This window comes from Coregonus clupeaformis, chromosome 14 (assembly GCF_020615455.1).
Source record: "Coregonus clupeaformis isolate EN_2021a chromosome 14, ASM2061545v1, whole genome shotgun sequence".
Lineage (NCBI taxonomy): Eukaryota > Metazoa > Chordata > Actinopteri > Salmoniformes > Salmonidae > Coregonus > Coregonus clupeaformis.
Window position 1 is genome coordinate 44,053,206 of NC_059205.1, and position 22,192 is coordinate 44,075,397.

The window sequence follows — 22,192 nt, forward strand, 5'->3', positions numbered from 1 at the left end:
TTGCTCACCGTTCTTGTGATCATTTTGACCCCACGGGGTGAGATCTTGCGTGGAGCCCCAGATCGAGGGAGATTATCAGTGGTCTTGTATGTCTTCCATTTCCTAATAATTGCTCCCACAGTTGATTTCTTCAAACCAAGCTGCTTACCTATTGCAGATTCAGTCTTCCCAGCCTGGTGCAGGTCTACAATTTTGTTTCTGGTGTCCTTTGACAGCTCTTTGGTCTTGGCCATAGTGGAGTTTGGAGTGTGACTGTTTGAGGTTGTGGACAGGTGTCTTTTATACTGATAACAAGTTCAAACAGGTGCCATTAATACAGGTAACGAGTGGAGGACAGAGGAGCCTCTTAAAGAAGAAGTTACAGGTCTGTGAGAGCCAGAAATCTTGCTTGTTTGTAGGTGACCAAATACTTATTTTCCACCATTATTTGCAAATAAATTCATTGAAAATCCTACAATGTGATTTTCTAGGATTTTTTTTTCTCAATTTGTCTGTCATAGTTGACGTGTACCTATGATGAAAATTACAGGCCTCTCTCATCTTTTTAAGTGGGAGAACTTGCACAATTGGTGGCTGACTAAATACTTTTTTTTCCCCACTGTATGTAAACTTCTGACCCACTGGAATTGTTATACAGGGAATTATAAGTGAAATAATCTATTTGTAAACAATTGTTGGAAAAATTACTTGTGTCATGCACAAAGTAGATGTCCTAACCGACTTGCCAAAAGTATAGTTTGTTAGCAAGAACTTTGTGGAGTGGTTGAAAAACGAGTTTTAATGACTCCAACCTAAGTGTATGCAAACTTCCGACTTCAACTGTATACAGACATCTCAACTTCAACTGTTCAGAGGGGACTGTGTGAATCAGGCCTTCATGGTCGAATTGCTGCAAAGAAACCACTAATAAAGGACACCAATAAGAAGAAGAGACCTGCTTGGGCCAAGAAACACGAGTGATGGTCATTAGACCGGTGGAAATGTGTCCTTTGGTCTTGAGTCCAAATTTGAGATGTTTGGTTCAAACCGCTGTGGCTTTGTGAGACGCGGTGTGGGTGAACTGATGATCTCTGCATTTGTAGTTCCCACCGTAAAGCATGGAGGAGGAGGTGCTAATGTGTGGGGGTGCTTTGCTGGTGACACTGTCTGTGATTTATTTAGAATTCAAGGCACGCTTAACCAGCATGGCTGCCACAGCATTCTGCAGCGATACGCCATCCCATCTGGTTTGCCCTTAGTGGGACTATAATTTGTTTTTCAACAGGACAATGACCCAACACACCTCCAGGCTGTGTAAGGGCTATTTTACCAAGAAGGAGAGTGATGGAGTGCTGCATCAGATGACCTGGCCTCCACAATCCCCCGACCTCAACCCAATTGAGATGGTTTGGGATGAGTCGGACGGCAGAGTGAAGGAAAAGCAGCCAACAGGTGCTCAGCATATGTGGGAACTCCTTCAAGACTGTTGGAAAAGCATTCCAGGTGAAGCAGGTTGAGAGAATACCAAGAGTGTGCAAAGCTCTCATTTACATTTTTTTTACATTTTTTGTCATTTAGCAGACACTCTTATCCAGAGCGACTTACAGTTAGTGAGTGCATACATTTATTTTTTCATCAAGGCAAAGGGTGACTATTTGAAGAATCTCAAATATAAAATATATTTTGAATTGTTTAACACTTGTTTGGTTACTACATGATTCCATATGTGTTATTTCATAGTTTTGATGTCTTCACTATTATTCTACAATGTAAAAAATTGTTAAAAAAATAAAAAAAAACTTTGAATGAGTAGGTGTGTCCAAACTTTTGACTGGTACTGTATATCTTTATTTTTTTCAAGTTTTCTCTAAATAAGCTTGAGGTACAATTAAAGGTCAAATAGACTGAATTTCAAACATTCAGCAATAATCTACTGAATTCATGGCTTGTGAAGTTATACCTAGGCTAAATATAAACCTTCCACAACCATAAGACCCACTAATAATTTAATTATTTTATCAAATTAGTTTAACTTGTGTTTTAGAAATAATCACTGATCTGGCTTTCAAGTCAGTCTATGAAAATGCCCTTTTTGTTACAAATTTTTACCAGGAACATGCATTATGCACATTCACTAATAATGACTAACTTCTTGTAGCAGGCATCATATAAAATTAACACAGGTCTCATAAACGATCTCGCGAGCACTAGCCCACGTGCTAGTAAGTAGCCAACTAATCTTTATATTTTAAGTTTAGCCAACTTGGATCTATTTGATAGCTAACAAGGCAGAACAGTTGAATTGTTATGAACACACCTTTCTGTCCATCTCCAACTGTTTGAACAGCATGCTAGCTTGTCCACTTTGTTCAGATGTTGAAATCAAGTGGACTAGACAGCCAGAATAACAGTATTTGGCAAAAATTCTGCTAACGGCATGTGGTACTGCAATGCAGTGTGCGACAAACTGAGCATTCATTTTCCAGAATCAATGTTCATTGATACTCCCATTTAAGTAGTGCTCTGTGTGCAATTTGAGTAGTTGAGACATAAAAAGGGTATCGTTAGAAAGGTTAACTTCACCTCTATCACAGTAAAATAACGTCTCAATGTGTTTCGGTGTCCATATGACCAATTCTATTGGACCAAACCTCAAATGCAAATAGCGAGTTGAAACCGCTTGTAAGAGAGGAAGAAGTGATCTCTCATCTTTGTTGTTGTGAGTGGCGGGGGAGGGGCTTGGTGTGTGTGTGTGTGTAAACAGAGAGGAAGAAGCGAGAAGTTTCACTCTACAAAATAAGCCCAATGCGATTCTATGGGCTTTTTTTTGGACCTAAGCTTGTCGCCTGCCTTCCCAACTTTGGGACGACTCCCATTGTTTGGGTGGATACATGAGCATCTCGTCATTATATACAGATCCTGGTGTAAATGGGAAGGTGAACACAGCACAGAAGGAGAGAATGAGACGAGACCAAAAAGACAACATGAAACAAGCGGACATAAATTCTCACAAAAGCAAAAAATATAATAAAAATTGAGTCTTGCGATACAGGCATTTGGAATATCACAGAAAAACATCAATTCGAATTAATCGAATTACAGTTTTTCTAGATTGCTAAAACATTTTTACAAGAAAACCGGGGTCCACTTGATCTCCATCATAACCTAATTAGCACAACAGTAACATTTTTAGCAAAACTAAGTCATTTCTCATTGCTTTCACACACAATGCAAATGCTAAACACATTTTTGCAAAACAGTAAACACAACTCTCTACAAAAGATGCAAAACTCAGTTGAGTAAATCATGACAAACAAAATTAAAACATTGGGTCACAGCTGATACAAATAACTCCCATGAATGTGAACCTCTTCTGCACATGTGCAAAACTTAATTTGCACAATTGTTCTGTAAGGTTCTGTATTTATTTTCTTAGTCAACCTTGTGTTCTTGAACGTAGCCCTGTTTCTTTGTGTTTTTGAACATAGCCCTGTCTTTCATTTTTGTTCATTGATTTCACCTGTGTTTGTTACTCACCTGGTCTCATCATCTCCTTATTTAGTTCAGGTCATTCTGTTTGTGCCTTGTGAGGTATTGTTCGTTTTGACTCTACTAAGCCTTTTCCTAGCTCGTTTGTGAGAACCAGTTATAGCCTTCAGTCCTAGTTTTTGATTCTCCTGCCTGTTTGCTTACCTGTGTATGACCGTTGCCTGCCTGTGACCACGATTCCTGCCTTTTGCGAAGGCGAAATAAACACCTGAATCTACACCTTTTCCTCCCTGAGTATTCATTACATGTTCAATCAGCAATCAGTCCTTATTAATGCATAAAAGAGGTCTCCTCTGAGTTGCTGTTAGCATGAATGGATCAAGTAAGAGGTCGAAGGCAAGGACAAAGGAGAGGTAGAGGGGCCCATAGAGGAAGATAGTTCAGCTCTCAGTTAAAATGGAAAAAGGTAAAATAAAGCCGTTTGTTTCTGGATATTCATGCTCTTGAGTGACATTTCTGCATTAGTCATCTTTGGTAAAATAATTTTGGTAAAAAATTATACAGCCCATGCTGTGATAATATGTTTTCTTGCCTTTTATGGTGTATACTATAATTATAGTATAAACAAATGGCCCAGACATATAAAAGAGGGTTAACCGTGTTAGGGTATATTGATAGTTGTAGGCCTACTTAGTATTTATTGGGCCATTGTGTAACGATTGATTTAAAATAACTTTTCATTAGATAACAAGTTGTATGTTTAGATGGAGGTAGCTGATTTTGTGTCTTGTACAGTATTTCATGTTTTGAGAGTTTTAATGCTTTCTGCAAAATAAAAGTGTCATTTTGGCCAACGTGTTTCAGTTTGGTGCTGGGTGTTAATTGTTTGGACAAATGTGCTCAAGCAATCGAGAACTGTCATTCGATTTATCGCCCAGCTCTAGTGTGATTGGTTATATAAGCTGGTATATCCAGTGTTTGGACTTGTGATTGGTTAGATAAGGAAGTCAATCCAGCGCTTAGACGTGTGATTGGTTAGATAAAGCAGTCTTCCAGTGTTTGGACGTGTGATTGGTAAGATAAGGCAGTCTATCCAGTGCTTAGATGTGTGATTGGTTAGATTAGGCAGTCTATCCAGTGTTTGGATGTGTAAATGGTTAGATAAGGCAGTCTATCTAATGTTATCATCCACCTGGGCTGCATGGTGATAGCAGGAGAGCGTGAAGCGAGACCAGTAAAACACAACATTCCACAGAGATAGAATCTCTACAGCGAATCAGAACGCAGGAGCCTGTGACAGTCAGGACAAGACAACTAACATGTAATGCTAGTGAAGACAAGGGTGTCTATTCCCATGCAAGTGCACACATGAATACACACATACGCAAATGGACACACACAGACACACACACACACGTATACACAAACACACAGTAGACTGTGAACACACACACACACACAGGCAGTCACACAAACAGAAACACACAGACATAAACACGCACACTCTCTCACTGACAACACACACACACAAATCACATTCCACTCAATCTCCTCCCCAACACCACCTCCTATCCACCATCTGGCGGTTTTGAGGCTCGGATGTCTCTGGGGTAAGGTGAGCTCTGAGGGGGATTGTGTGTGTGTGTGTGTGCGTTCTGTGGGGGGTTAGAGCCATGGAAGACTGGCTTCACTGAGACATAACAGCCCTAATGCCCCTCTGTGGTCTGTCATGGTCTGTCATCATGTTCTCAGTCATCATGTTTTCAGTCATCATGGTCTCAGTCATCATGGTCTCAGTCATCATGGTCTCAGTCATCAGAATGGCGGATGGGCCAACTTCCTCAGTCAGGCTGTGAACAGTGGCTGGGCTAGAGGCAGACTGGGGGGCCACCACTATCACAAAGCCTTTAGAGCTTATAGTAGCCAGGACAAACATATTTTCACGATTTCACTAATATCATCAAATCAATAAATCATAGCACGTTTTTGGCTCATTCAGTCGTTTTTACCTGTTGAAAAATAATGTTAAAAGTATCAACATACATTGACAATAAGAATTGTAATGCTTCCTGTGGTCATGGCTTTTTGATTTATGTCACAGTGTCAAAACACCGGTTTTAAATTCATAATCAATATGCTGAAACAAGTAGTGATATTTTGAAGACCAATACATAAAGGTTACTCCCTAGACACACGTGTCACACTTGTGTTCAGATTACTTGTATTTCGCTAAATTAGTACCTTATAAACGGCACACGCACCAGTATTTACCAAGGGGTCACTCAAGACTGGAATTGATTAGCTTGTTCTACTGTAATCAAAAGCCTGGGCAAATTAATCACTCAAATCAATATTGTATTGAAATCAATTAACTTTTTTGTATACTGCATATATCTGTCGATAGATGAAAACCTGTCGTAGTAATTCGTAGGCGATGGCATGGCGACGTTGGCTAGAAAAGCTCAAGTGCAGAAACACGTTATTGGGTCTAACGGTCGCGTCACGCCGAACTGTGCATGTGCAGGCCGTCAAATCAAAGGCACTCCTTCGATATAAAGTTGTTTTTGATGAAAATGAAAACGTGTCAGTTTGTCACTTTCACCATGTTGGAGTAATAACATGTTAAACTACTTAAGACATTAGCTTGAATCTAGGTTGTGCCTTTAGATTTAGAGAAAATGTACAACTAAGGAATCATTTTACACTTCTCTTATTGACTTCCCCAACGCCAAGCCCCGGTCTGGTCTACCAAGTCTGCTTCGCGAAGCGATCCCGGAAGTATCGTGATGTTAGGCCTCTGGGTTTAGAAAATGTTTTGGGTAAGTGTTTGATTTCATAAGTGTTGTGAAGGCAGGTGCCAGGCCAGCAGCATACAATTCAGAGTAGTAGAAAACTATTTTCTCTCCAGGCACTCTAATGTACCCATTACAGGTTAATAACACCATGTCTGCCACCCAGTCTCTCACTGTGTGTACCACACGGCTCACAACACAGGCTAGAAGTCTACACTATAGATGCTGCAGGATATAGAAAGTGTAGAATTGCATTCTACTTCACACAGCATTATAGGTCAGTAGATCAGCACTAGCCCTGTACTAAAGGTGCATCCAGGCCCACACACACAAGCACTCACACACAAACACACACACACACGTGTATGATGTATGACTGTGTTTCACCCCTCCTTTCCATACAGAACAGGGCTGTTTTCGCTTTCTCTTTTTACATTCATCCATTTGGAGAGAGGGAGTGAAAGGTGAGGACTGATCTTATAAACCTCCATTAGTGACTTCTCTCTCTCCATCACAGATGGGGTCAAGGTCTCTCTCTCTCTCTCTCTCTCTCTCTCTCTCTCTCTCTCTCTCTCTCTCTCTCTCTCTCTCTCTCTATCACAACACATACACACAAACACAGTCAATTATATTACAAGAAAGCCTTTTTGTTTGCTGAATCTACTCTAATGCTGCTCTCTTCTTATTCAGACACCATACAGATACTGATATGACACAGAATGTGTTGGTTTGACTGGCAGATGATGTGGTGGTTAATGCTACTGCATGGACATGTACTAGTCTTTATTGTTGTTAATCCATTGTGCCACTGGGGAGGTGTTATTACAGTTTCGCTGGTATTCAACGCCTCCTCCTATGGTACTGGTTACTATACACACACCTGTTGTCTTCTGGGTTGGAGATTTCACTCCCTCTCTCACTCTCACTCTCTCTCTCACACACACACACACACAGGTTGTTGGATTTGCTATCAGCTTGTACCTATTTAACAACGGATGATTTCATGATCATGGCTGTTCCTTGCCAAACACACTCTTTACTTTTTTGATCTCTCTCACTCCCTTTGCTCCCGCCCTCTCTCTCTCTCTCACCCTCTCTCTTTCTTCTGCCCTCTCTCTCACTCCCTTCTCTCCTGCTATCTCTCTCTCTCCTGCTCTCTCTCTCTCTCCTGCCCTCTCTCTCTCTCCCGCCCTCTCTCTCTCTCCTGTCCTCTCTTCCGCCCTCTCTCTCTCCCACCCTGTCTCTTTCTCCTGCCCTCTCTCTCTCTCTCTTTTCCTCACTTAATTTAAATTTCAATTTAAGGTCTTTATTGGCATGGGAAACATATGTTTACATTGCCAAAGCAAGTGAAATAGATAATAAACAAAAGTGAAATAAACAATAAAAAATATACAGTAAACATTACACTCATAAAAGTTCCAAAAGAATAAAGACATTTCAAATGTCATATTTCAGTTGAAGTCGGAAGTTTACATACACTTAGGTTGGAGTCATTAAAACTTGTTTTTCAACAACTCCACAGATTTCTTGTTAACAAACTATAGTTTTGGCAAGTCGGTTAGGACATCTACTTTGTGCACGACACAAGTAATTTTTCCAACAATTGTTTACAGACAGATTATTTCACTTATAATACACTGTATCCCAATTCCAGTGGGTCAGAAGTTTACATACACTAAGTTGACTGTGCCTTTAAACAGCTTGGAAAATTCCAGAAAATGATGTCATGGCTTTAGATGCTTCTGATAGGCTAATTGACATCATTTGAGTCATTTGGAAGTGTACCTGTGGATGTGTGGCCTACCTTCAAGGCCTGCCTTCAAACTCAGTGCCTCTTTGCTTGACATCAGTTGTCAGAGCACCTTACCGATCACTGCACCTGTACACAGCCCATCTGAAATTAGCCCACCCAACTACCTCATCCCTATATTGTTATTTATTTTGCTCTTTTGCACCCCAGTATCTCTATTTGCACATAATCTCTTGCACATCTAGCATTCCAGTGTTAATACTATTGTAATTATTTTGCACTATAGCCTATTTATTGCCTTACCTCCATAACTTGCTACATTTGCACACACTGTATATATATTTTCTGTTGTATTTTTGACTTTATGTTTTTTACCCCATATGTAACTCTGTGTTGTTTTTATCGCACTGCTTTGCTTTATCTTGGCCAGGTCGCAGTTGTAAATGAGAACTTGTTCTCAACTGGCTTACCTGGTTAAATAAAGGTGAAATAAATGAAAAAATAAAAACATCATGGGAAAATCAAAAGAAATCAGACAAGACCTCAGAAAAAAATGTGTAGACCTCCACAAGTCTGGTTCATCCTTGGGAGCAATTTCCTAACGCCTGAAGGTACCACGTTCATCTGTACAAACAATAGTACGCAAGTATAAACACCATGGGACCACGCAGCCATCATACCACTCAGGAAGGAGACGCGTTCTGTCTCCTAGAGATGAACGTACTTTGGTGTGAAAAGTGCAAATCAATCCCAGAACAACAGCAAATGACCTTGTGAAGATGCTGGAGGAAACAGGTACAAAAGTATCCATATCCACAGTAAAATGAGTCCTATATCGACATAACCTGAAAGGCCGCTAAGCAAGGAAGAAGCTACTGCTCCAAAACCGCCATAAAAAAGCCAGACTACGGTTTGCAACTGCACATGGGGACAAAGATCGTACTTTTTGGAGAAATGTCCTCTGGTCTGATGAAACAAAAATATAACTGTTTGGCCATAATGACCATCGTTATGTTTGGAGGAAAAAGGTGGAACTTGCAAGCCGAAGAACACCAATTCAACCGTGAAGCACAGGGGTGGCAGCATCATGCTGTGGGGGTGCTTTGCTGCAGGAGGGACTGGTGCACTTCACAAAATAGATAGCATCATGAGGAAGGAAAATTATGTGGATATATTGAAGCAACATCTCAAGACATCAGTCAGGAAGTTAAAGCTTGGTCGCAAATTGGTCTTCCAAATGGACAATGACCCCAAGCATACTTCCAAAGTTGTGGCAACATGGCTTAAGGACAACAAAGTCAAGGTTTTGGAGTGGCCATCACAAAGCCCTGACCTCAATCCTATAGAACATTTGTGGGCAGAACTGAAAAAGCGTGTGCGAGGAAGGAGGCCTACAAACCTGACTCAGTTACACCAGCTCTGTCAGGAGGAATGGGCTTGTGGAAAGCTACCCGAAACGTTTGACCCAAGTTAAACAATTTAAAGGCAATGCTACCAAATACTAATTGAGTGTATGTAAACTTCTGACCCACTGGGAATGTGATTAAATAAATAAAAGCTGAAATAAATCATTCTCTCTATTATCATTCTGACATTTCACTATATTAAAATAAAGTGGTGATCCTAACTGACCTAAAAACAGGGCATTTTTACTAGGATTAAATGTCAGGAATTGTGAAAAACTGAGTTTAAATGTATTTGGCTAAGGTGTATGTAAACTTCCGACTTCAAATGTATATGTTGAAGAGGGTGTGGCTTAAGCTGCATCCCTGTCTCACACCACGGCCCTGTGGAAAGAAATATGTCGATTTTGCCAATTTTATTTGCACATTTTTGTTGTTTGTGTACATGGATTTGAATGTTGTATGTTTTTCCCCTTGAAGAAGGCACAGTGATGCAGAAACATTGGTGGTTTTTTACCAAATAAATTACTGCCCGTTTATACAGAGTTTGTATTTATGTTTTTCACCCAACACCACTTTCCATCAAGTTGTATAGCAGACCCTCATGCCAAATTGAGTCAAAAGCTTTTTTTAAATCAACAAAGCATGAGAAGACTTTGCCTTTATTTTGGTTTGTTTCTTTGTTAATTAGGGTGTGCAGGGTGTATATGTGGTCTGTCGTATGGTATTTTGTTAAGAATACAATTTGACATTTGCTCAGTACATTGTTTTCACTGAGGATATGTACGAGTCTGCTGTTAATGATAATGCAGAGGATTTTCCCAAGGTTCCTGTTGACGCTTTTCCCACGGTAGTTTTTGGGGTCAAATTTGTCTCCACTTTTGTGGATTGGGGTGATCAGTCCTTGGTTCCAAATATCGGGGAAAATGCCAGAGCTAAGGATGATGTTAAAGAGTTTAAGTATAGCCAATTGGAATTTGTGGTCTGTATATTTTATCATTTCATTTAGGATACCATCAACACCACTCTCTCTCTCCCACTGTCTCTCTCTCTCTTCTGGTTGGTTCCAGTGTGTTTGGGTTTGGTGCTTCCCTGTCACCTCATCCATCTCTCTCTCTCTCTCTCTCTCTCTCTCTCTCTCTCTCTCTCTCTCTCTCTCTCTCTCTCTCTCTCTCTCTCTCTCTCTCTCTCTCTCTCTCTCACTGTCTCTCTCTCTTCTCTCTGTTTCCTGCTGTAGTTGAAGTCAGCTAAGCAGCCTTGATTGGTTTAAGGGCCAACAGAAATAAGCAATGGCTCTGTAAGTAATGAAGAATTACTACTATTGTTGTGAATAATGATACACACTTGGAGGGAGAGAGAGAGAATGCAAATACCTCTTCTCTCTCCTCTCTACCATCGTTCTCTTGGCCAAGCCAGCCAGTCCTAATGTCCCATAAACAGTTAATAGGATCAGGGTTTTCTGCCCCGGTCTCTCTAACATCATGACCTTTCAGTGAAGCCATGGCTGCCATCAGTCAGACAGACATCACTGTGTGTCTCTGTGTGTCTACCATTCCATCCACCACATATCAGCCTAGGGCCATGAATCCATACACACATCTGCTGCTATTCAGCAATGCTCTGTCTATCCATCCACCCCTCCTCCTACTGCTTTCTCTCCATCCCTCGCTCCGCTGAGGAGAGACGCGAGCGGACGGCAGCCATATGGATGAGAGAGCATGACTGAGACATCCACAGTAACTAGAGGTTTAAGTCTAGATGGATGGATGGATGGATGGATGGGTGAAATCTATAGCAGTATTACAGTCTGTCCAGCTGTAGCCCCATAATTTAGCGCCATGATAGAACCTATACCTTATCCATAGTAACATTTTTAGGAAGAACCCCATACACACTAGTAGCCCTTCCCCCTGGGGGGGGCTACTCTCTATTCATCACCCATCTGTCCATATGGTCAGTAGTGTCCCCCCCAGACACACACACACACAGTCTCACACACACATTTACACACAGTCTCACACACACACACAGTCTCTCTCACACACACATACACACTGTCTCACACACACACTCACACACCGTCTCACACATACACACACACAGTCTCACACACACACACACACACACACACACACACACACAGTTTCACACACTGTCTCTCACACACACACACACACACACACACACACACACACACACACACACACACCGTCTCACACACACAGTCTCACACACACACAGGGTGATCTCTGACACAGTGTTTGTGATTACGGGGCTGATGTGGTGATTAGGGACAGATAATCAGATTAAGGGGGACACAGATCTGAGCAGGGATAATGTGGCCAGGGCCGTATGCTGTCTCTCTCTCTCACACACACACACACACACACACACACACACACTGTGGCACACACACAGACAGAGAGAGAGAGAGAGAGAGAGAGAGAGAGAGAGAGAGAGAGAGAGAGTGAGTGAGGGCAACAGATTGTAGATCAGATCAGCTAACATCTTAACCTGCCCGTGAGACAATATCCTTTCAATTAACCAGCCTAAACAAGGAAATCACTCTCATCCCTGGTGTGTGTGTGTGTGTGTGTGTGTGTGTGTGTGTGTGTGTGTGTGTGTGTGTGTGTGTGTGTGTGTGTGTGTGTGTGTGTGATAGAATACGATGAATATAAACAAGCAAGCAGTGCTTTACTGAATTACACAGCAACACTGAGCTACCCAGGCAGCCTGAGCGTTGTAATCATTATGAAAATAAAAATATGAAACAGAGATACTACGATCATGTAACGCCCACTTCACTTGCTAGTCTTTAATTCATTCCACTTGTTTATGCTAAGCAGAGAACCACGAGAGACCATCTGCTTTGGAGAGTGTGTGAGCGTTGAAAGTGAAGGGAGAGAACTCTTCCATAGTCAAGAGGCTGAAGCATTATATGCATGCAGCACATACAGTATGTCTAATGCCCTAGTCCCTAGGGTCCTACACAGGAAATGAAGAACATGTTAAAGCTCTAAGATGAGCTATTAGCCAACAATGCTGATGGCACACTTGTCTGTTGATTTAGCCTACACAGTGTATATGTGTGTGTGTGTGTCTGTCTGTCTGTCTGCCTGTCTGTCTGTGCATGTGGGTGCCAAAAAGGACCAGCCAGAAAATGATCATATTGTACATGTAGCTAGAGAGTTCAGATCTGGAGGTGCCTCATCACAATGGTTTGATCTGGTGGAGTCATTACTGTCGCTAAACAGTTCCAGCAGCCATCTATAAAATCCCTCAGCCAATCGAAAATCGCCCGATATTTATCCTACTGCTGCTCCGAATTGACGCTAAAAACACATTATAAGCCTATGTCAGGCAGTGACCCGAATAACATACGCTCTGTAGAGAGCTAGCCTACACCCAGGTGCTGAGGACGACACTCGCAGGTAGAAGAGCATCTCTCTCGGGTAAGTAACAGATACTGTTCCAAACATGATGTAGGCTATAGATCACCACACAATTATCTCATGGAAGAATAAGCCACCCCAACGAAACAAATAAAAGGAGGCTCCCACATGTTGGCTATATTTTAATTGTGTAACGAAAACCTATTCAAAGGGAAGTTTATAGAATTTGGTGACGATGTGCTGCCCTAGCTGCACTGTTTGCAGCCCAGAAGAACCAACAAATACCATCACCAGTGCATTGTAGGCTATTGCCAGACCCACCGACACAGAGAGACCCCTACTCCGTCCTATTCAGAATAAAATAACGGGAACGGGCTTGACATGATGAACGTGCATCACATCCCCTGTATTCCATTGACATCACAGAGCGCACGCTCTCACGGATACAATGTGTACGTGCCATTCCATGGGAGAGAGCGGCGCGAGAGAGCCAGTGTGCGTTCTGGCGCGGAGCAGTCATTCCAAACCATCAAAACACAGCAATGATCATTCCAATCATTTACCTTCCATCGCAGAAACCGTGGTGGTGATGATGACCAATAAAACCGCAAACAAATCCAAAGTCATGGCAGAAATGTATAGTCCACACAGTCTATAGGCCTATCCACTGAGAACCACGCAGCACGCGCGCACAAAAAATCCCTTCGGTTGTCACAGAGCGTTGTATGCATTCCAGTCAGTAAGCCCGTGTTGTGACAACCAGTATAGGACCCCGCCGAGTGTATGGGATGGAGGGGGAGTGAGGAGGGGGAGTGAGGAGGGGGAAACACAGCCTCTTTACACCCCGCTAAAGCGGCAGGGCCAATCACAGATTTAAAAGTGAAAATCGCTAACCAATCGCCAATGGTTTGCTCCTCCCACCTGCATTGTGAAAACACAGAACTTTTCCCTGACCTATTTGAAACCGCGGCCGCCCGTGTCAGGGAAGGAGAATAGCACCACCAATTGGTCTGGTTTTGGGTATTACATTATTAGATGGTCCCAAAATATGAATAGAGGACCTCCATTTCTCATTTCTCATCTCTCGCACTCTCTCTCTCATCTCCCCATCTCTACCCCAATTGCTTTTACCCCCTTTTTCCCATGAAAGTGTACACATATTCACTCCCATAAGTGTACACTTCTTCACTCCCATTCACTCATTCACTTCAACGATTAAAAAGCATTGGATTGGTGTTTGCATTTTGCTGAAGGGAATTCCCACCACATTCCTTACACCAGTCCATTCCTTACAAATACAGCTGTGGACAAAATTAAGAGACCACTGCAAAATGATCCGTTTCTCTGGTTTTACTATTTATTGGTATGTGTTTGGGTAAAAATTACATTTTTGTTTTATTCTATAAACTACTGACAACATTTCTCCCAAATTTCAAATAAAAATATTGTCATTTAGAGCATTTATTTGCAGAAAATGACAACTGGTCAAAATAACAAAAAAGATGCAGTGTTATCAGAACTCGAATAATGCAAAGAAAATAAGTTCATGTTCATTTTTAAACAACACAATACCAATGTTTTAACTTTGGAAGAGTTCAGAAATCAATATTTGGTGGAATAACCCTGATTCTCAATTACAGCTTTCATGCGTCTTGGCATGCTCTCCACCAGTCTTTCACATTGATGTTGGGGGACTTTATGCCACTCCTGGCGCAAAAATTCAAGCATCTGCCCGATTCCAGCCTTGCTGAAGCACCCCCAGATCATCACCGATCCTCCACCAAATTTCACAGTGGGTGCGAGACACTGTGGCTTGTAGGCCTCTCAAGGTCTCCGTCTAACCATTAGATGACCAGGTGTTGGGCAAAGCTGAAAATTGGACTCATCAGAGAAGATGACCTCACTCCAGTCCTCTACAGTCCAATTCTTATGGTCTTTTGCAAACCTCAGCCGGGCTCTTCTTTGCTTCTCATTGATGAAGGGCTTTTTTCTAGCTTTGAACAACTTCAACCCTGCCCCTAGGAGCCTGTTTCGAACCGTCCTCGCCATGCACTTCACCCCAGCTGCCGTTTGCCATTCTTTTTGTAGGTCACTTGATGTCATCCTACAGTTGTTGAGTGACATTCAAATGAGTTGGTGGTCATCCCGGTCAGTAGAGAGTCGTTTTCGCCCTCTGCTGGTCTGTAGCTTTGTTGTCCCCAATGTCTGCTGCTTGACCTTGTTCTTATGAACTGCCGTCTTTGAAATTTTAAGGATGGAGGCAACCTGATGCTCACTGTATCCCTCTGCCAGTAAAGCCAGAATTGAAACCTTCTTTTCCTGACTCAAAACTTTCCTTTTCAACTCTTTTGGCATGGTCAATAGCAATTTTTTGATTAATATTACTTTTGAGGTACTATTAGCACTGTTATTGCAATCCAGCTGGTCCTATTGCAAGAGGATAGTGATGACCACAGCAGTGTTTTTTTTATAATAATAATAATAATAATATGCCATTTAGCAGACGCTTTTATCCAAAGCGACTTACAGTCATGCGTGCATACATTTTTGTGTATGGGTGGTCCCGGGGATCGAACCCACTACCTTGGCGTTACAAGCGCCGTGCTCTACCAGTTTTACTTTTCCTTTTTAAATAAGATTTGGTTCAGGTGATCACATAATCAGTACCTAATTCAGTAGAATGAGGTGTGCCTGTTTTGGAATTCAACAGACACTGGAATGGAATGGCTGTCATACATGTAGAGATGGTGATTTAAGAAACATTTGCAGTGGTCTCTTAATTTTTCCCACAGCTGTATATGAGGGGGAGTATTTAAGTGCAAAATGCACATTTCAGGTAGAAAACAGAATTGGTCTACTGTTCCTCTCACTCACACAGACTTCCCCTCCCTTACCTTCCCACTCCAGTGTCTTATGGCTGGCGCATCACTTGGCAGTCTCCCTCCCCTATTATCTTAATCAGAGCCCCAAGAAGCCTCATTTGCATTCATATTAGTCTTATAATAATATAATATGCCATTTAGCAGACGCTTTTATCCAAAGCGACTTACAGTCATGCGTGCATACATTTTTGTGTATGGGTGGCCCCGGGGATCGAACCCACTACCTTGGCGTTACAAGCGCCGTGCTCTACCAGCTGAGCTACAGAGGACCAATAGCCTTGGCAATAGATCCACATACATCTCCTAATGGAAGTTAGATCTCTACCCCCCATATTGGCACTCCCCAGAAGGAGCAGTTCTCCATAGTAATTAATGGATTTATACAGTATTTCAATGAAATGTTTCAAGGACAGAATTACATGTATTTAAGTATGTTTTTGTTCATTTTTTTTTTTTTTAGCTCACATAATATAATTTAAAGTATGCATTAAGGTGTCTGTAATATAATACATGTGGAAAAAACGAATGTAGACATTAATAAATTGATTTATACAGCTTCCAAGTTGGAGGCAAGGTGACTCCCTATCGGTAATCTAGTGTAGGCCTATATATAAATAATTGGGTTGAACCCAGGTAAGGACAAGTTATGATTCCATGCAGATGCTTTAGAAAATAAACAGATTCATGGGACCAGCACTGTTGCTAACGAGCTCTGAATGTGTCTCATTGTTGTATATTTGATGAATTTGTACCTTTCCTCTGCATATAGTGTATTTTTTTGTGGTATTGTGTGTTGTCCTGTTCACTGTTGCATTGTTATGCCTCTTGGCAAGGTTGTCATTGTAAAGGATAATTATTTATCAATTTACTTATCTGGTTAAATATAAAATAAAATACATATCTGGTCCCTTAGTTTAGAATTCTTCCTCTTTTATTCAAAGTTTTGGGATATTAGAATCCTCTTGTCTTAACTGTCTACCTTCAACCTCTCCTAACCACCTCGTCCTATTGTGAGATCATGAGTGCACGTGCTGCAACAGATGGGGGACACAAAAGGTTGTTTCCCCAGGGATGTGCTGGGGGACCGGGATCTGGAAGAGGAGGGGGGTTGTGATAATCAATAACTCCCAAACCCCAACACCTGTCTGGGGCTGGATGGTCCAGCTCACTCTCCTGGAGGTGGGTCTTCCAAGGATGGCCTGGTTCAGTCTATTTCAACCTCTGCCTTCCAACTTCATCCCTGTATATCTTGGACTTGGGCCTCATTCCATTCTCCCCCTTCTTCCATCGCCCCATTCCCTTCATCCTCCCTTATACCCCCCCTACCTTTTTACTCTACTGTATATTGAACAGAAACTAAATGAAAAGGGACACGACGGCACAAAACCTCCCTTTCCCTCTGAGATGCTTCCAATGAACTAGGCCAGTACAACACAGCAAACGTTGCAGAAAACCTTTAAAAACATAATGACAATGTACAAAGACTCTTGAAGCTGAGTTAACTAGAGCTCCATTTGTCATTTTTAATGGTGGGGTGTGGAGTGGGACAGTGTTTTGAGCTCTTGACCCTGTTTGGCCCCAGTGCGCCACAGTGGATTTACGAGGTCCGCCTAGCTCTTATTTGTCATGCCTCGGTCCCCAGTACCAGCACTGTCACCTCTGACCCCCAGGGCCAGCTCCAGAGGAGGGCTGCAGCCCAAGCCAATCTATCCTTGTTTACTGTCCTCACCCTGGGGAAGGAAGAGAGGAGAGGAGGTAACAATAATGCTGGAGCAGGAGCACATCCTCCCCCAGACCCTCACACTATAGGCATGCCGATACATACAGTGGGGAGAACAAGTATTTGATACACTGCCGATTTTGCAGGTTTTCCTACTTACAAAGCATGTAGAGGTCTGTAATTTTTATCATAGGTTCACTTCAACTGTGAGAGACAGAATCTAAAACAAAAATCCAGAAAATCACATTGTATGATTTTTAAGTAATTAATTTGCATTTTATTGCATGACATAAGTATTTGATACATCAGAAAAGCAGAACTTAATATTTGGTACAGAAACTTTTGTTTGCAATTACAGAGATCATACGTTTCCTGTAGGTCTTGACCAGGTTTGCACACACTGCAGCAGGGATTTTGGCCCACTCCTCCATACAGACCTTCTCCAGATCCTTCAGGTTTCGGGGGCTGTCGCTGGGCAATACGGACTTTCAGCTCCCTCCAAAGATTTTCTATTGGGTTCAGGTCTGGATACTGGCTAGGCCACTCCAGGACCTTGAGATGCTTCTTACGGAGCCACTCCTTAGTAGCCCTGGCTGTGTGTTTCGGGTCATTGTCATGCTGGAAGACCCAGCCACGACCCATCTTCAATGCTCTTACTGAGGGAAGGAGGTTGTTGGCCAAGATCTCGCGATACATGGCCCCATCCATCCTCCCCTCAATACGGTGCAGTCGTCCTGTCCCCTTCGCAGAAAAGCATCCCCAAAGAATGATGTTTCCACCTCCATGCTTCACGGTTGGGATGGTGTTAAAATCAAATCAAATCAAATCAATTTTTATTGGCCACATGCGCCGAATACAACAGGTGCAGACATTACAGTGAAATGCTTACTTACAGCCCTTAACCAACAGTTCATTTATTTTAAATAAAAAAGTAAAATAAAACAACAACACAAAAGTGTTGAGAAAAAAAGAGCAGAAGTAAAATAAAATAACAGTAGGGAGGCTATATATACAGGGGGGTACCGGTGCAGAGTCAATGTGTGGGGGCACCGGCTAGTTGAGGTAGTTGAAGTAATATGTACATGTGGGTAGAGTTAAAGTGACTATGCATAAATAATTAACAGAGTAGCAGCAGCGTAAAAAGATGGGGTGGGGGGGCAGTGCAAATAGTCCGGGTAGCCATGGTTAGCTGTTCAGGAGTCTTATGGCTTGGGGGTAGAAGCTGTTGAGAAGTCTTTTGGACCTAGACTTGGGGTTGTACTCATCCTTCTTCTTCCTCCAAACACGGCGAGTGGAGTTTAGACCAAAAAGCTCTATTTTCTATAGTCTTGGCCATTGTGGAGAGGTTGGAGTCTGTTTGATTGAGTGTGTGGACAGGTGTCTTTTATACAGGTAACGAGTTCAAACAGGTGCAGTTAATACAGGTAATGAGTGGAGAACAGGAGGGCTTCTTAAAGAAAAACTAACAGGTCTGTGAGAGCCGGAATTCTTACTGGTTGGTAGGTGATCAAATACTTATGTCATGCAATAAAATGCAAATTAATTACTTAAAAATCATACAATGTGATTTTCTGGATTTTTGTTTTAGATTCCGTCTCTCACAGTTGAATTGTAAAATCGGCAGTGTATCAAATACTTGTTCTCCCCACTGTAGGTAGACACACACACACCTTTTGTACGTACACACAAATCACACACACAATCACACACACACAAAGATCCACACAAAGAGTCACACTATATGAAATGCTTTGAAAGGCTGGTCATGGCTCACATCAACACTATCATCCCAGACACCCTGGACTCACTCCAATTCGCATACAGCCCCAACAGATCCAATAATAACGCAATCTCTATTGCACTCCACACTGCCCTCTCCCACCTGGACAAGAAGAACACCTATGTGAGAATGCTGTTCCTTGACTACAACTCAGCGTTGAACACCATAGTGCCTTCCAAGCTCATCACTGAGCTAAGAACCCTGGGAATAAACACCTCCTTCTGCAACTGGATCCTGGACTTCCTGACGGGCCACCCCCAGGTGGTAAGGGTAGGCAACAACCTATCCACTACGCTGACTCTCAACACGGTGGCCCCTCAGGGGTGCGTGTTCAGTCCCCTCCTATACTTCCTGTTTACCCACGGCTGCGTGGCCGTGCACGACTCTAACACCATCATTAAGTTTGCAGATGAGACGATGGTGGTAGGCCTGATCACCGACGCTGATGAGACAGCCTACAGGGAGGAGGTCAGAGACCTGGCAGTGTGGTGCCAGGACAACAACCTCTCCCTCAACATCACAAGACAAAGGAGCTGATCGTGGACTACAGGAAACGGAGGGCCGAGCACACCCCCATCCACATCGTCGGTGTCCACATCACTAAGGAATTATCATGGTCCACACACGCCAACACAGTCGTGAAGAAGGCACAACAAGGCCTCTCCCCCCTCAGGAGGCTGAAAAGATTAGGCATGGGACCTCAGATCCTCAAAAAGTTATAGAGCTGCACCACTGAGAGCATCTTGGCTGGCTTCATCACCGCTTGGTACAGCAACTGCTTGACATCCGACCACAAGGCACTACAGAGGGTGGTGAGTATGGCCCAGTACATCACTGGGGCCGAGCTCCCTGCCATTCAGGACTTCTATACCAGGCGGTGTCAGAGGAAGACCCTAAAAATTGCCAAAGACTCCAGCACCCAAGTCGTAGACTGATCTCTCTGCTACCGCACAGCAAGCGGTACCGATGCACCAAGTCTAGAACCAACAGGACCCTGAACAGCTTCTACCCCCAAGCCATAACATTTTTACATTTACATTTTAGTCATTTTAGCAGACACTCTTATCCAGAGCGACTTACAGTTAGTGAATACATATATTATTATTATTTTTTTATACTGGCCCCCCGTGGGAATCGAACCCGCAACCCTGGCGTTACAAACGCCATGCTCTATCAACTGAGCTACATCCCTGCCGGCCATTCCCTCCCCTACCCTGGACGACGCTGGGCCAATTGTGCGCCGCCCATAAGATTGCTAAATAGTTAGTCCGGGTAGCTATTGGTTAACTATTTGACTGTCTGCATTGACCCTTTTTGCACTAACACTTTTGACTCATCACATACGCTGCTGTTATTGTTTATTATCTATCCTGTTGCCTAGTCACTTTATCCCTACCTATAGTATATGTACATATCTACCTCAATTACCTCAGCACATCGACTTGGTACTGGTACCCCGTATATACAGTATAGGCAAGTTATCGTTACTCATTATGTATTTATTCCTACTGTTATTAATTTTCTATTATTCTATTTCTTTTTTTTTCTCTCTGCATTGTTGGGAAGGGCCCGTAAGCATTTCAATTATTCAAAATACAGCAGCACAAGCACTCACCCACTCCAAGAGTTTGAGTCCAATACTGCAAAAGCACATTGGTTTACACAAAAGTCATAGTAGAGTAATGTGCCAGTCTTGCCAGTGTGTGTGTGTGTGTGTGTGTGTGTGTGTGTGTGTGTGTGTGTGTGTGTGTGTGTGTGTGTGTGTGTGTGTGTGTGTGTGTGTGTGTGTGTGTGTGTGTGTGTGTGTGTGTGTGTGTATGTGTGTGTGTGGACTTGTTTAACTATTCTTGTCACTGGGGACATTTTGTTAGTCCCAACGAGGTCAAATGCTATTTCTAGGGGGTTTAGGGTTAAGATTAGAATTAGTGTTAGGGTTAGAATTACGTTAAGGGTTAGGGTTAGGAGCTAGAGGTAGTTTTAGGGTTAGGGTTAGGAGCTAGGGTTAGGTTTAAGTTTTTGGGTTAAGGTTAGGTTTTTGGGTTAAGGTTAGGGTTAGGGTTAGGGTAAGAGTACGGGTTAGGTTTCTATCATCTAAACTGAAACAAGGTAGGAACACAAAATCAGAATCCCTCACTTTCACTTGATGTGTGATCAGTGGTCTGGGTTGATTCGATCTGGTGTGTGTTCAGATCTCTGTGAGATGTGGGTGTTGTGTGTGTTCTAGTGTTTGTTGTGTGTTCAGATCTCTGTGAGATGTGTGTGTTCTGGTGTGTGTTGTGTGTTGTGTGTTCAGATCTCTGTGAGATGTGTGTGTTCTGGTGTTTGTTGCGTGTTCAGATCTCTGTGAGATGTGGGTGTTGTGTGTGTTCTAGTGTTTGTTGTGTGTTCAGATCTCTGTGAGATGTGTGTGTTCTGGTGTGTGTTGTGTGTTGTGTGTTCAGATCTCTGTGAGATGTGTGTGTTCTGGTGTTTGTTGCGTGTTCAGATCTCTGCGAGATGTGTGTGTTCTGGTGTTTATTGCGTGTTCAGATCTCTGTGAGATGTGTGTGTTGTGTGCGTTCTGGTGTTTGTTGCATATTCAGATCTCTGTGAGATGTGTGTGTTGTGTGTGTTTCTGTGAGAGGGCTGTACATTTATCATGCTTTTGACCTGTAAACATCAGCATGGTTGGTCCACATCACCATGAAATAAACCAATGTTCTGTGACCTTTCTATTCCTCTTCATTCAATCAACCTACTGGTGTGGCAGCAGAGAGAACCAAAGCACTAGAACTGGTGTGAATGAGTGGGGGCTGGGTCGAAGACAAGGGCTGATGATGATAGATCCATTATGAATGCGTGAAAATGAAACGTCCAACTCAATAAATATACACGCACACAGGCTCAGATGACAGAGAATGGAGGATGGTCTCTCTCGTACCCAGGCCCCTGGGGGGATGGAATCGTTAGTAGGTTCTGTTCAGCCTGTTCATTTATATTCAGTGGGACGCTACCATGTTAGAGAC

General features: G+C 42.6%; 1 protein-coding gene across 3 annotated transcripts in view; it reads right to left on the bottom strand.

Moving 5' to 3' along the window:
• The window catches only part of LOC121580862 (ephrin type-B receptor 1), a 345,283-nt gene extending 331,667 nt beyond the window's left edge, over window positions 1-13,616 (bottom strand). For all 3 annotated transcript variants that reach the window (XM_041895973.2, XM_041895971.1, XM_041895970.1), the window contains exon 1: window positions 13,369-13,616. In XM_041895973.2, the coding sequence (XP_041751907.1) occupies window positions 13,369-13,432 (64 nt within the window). In that variant the 5' untranslated portion in view covers window positions 13,433-13,616. The remainder of the gene's footprint in view (window positions 1-13,368) is intronic.
• Window positions 13,617-22,192: the final 8,576 nt, after the last annotated feature.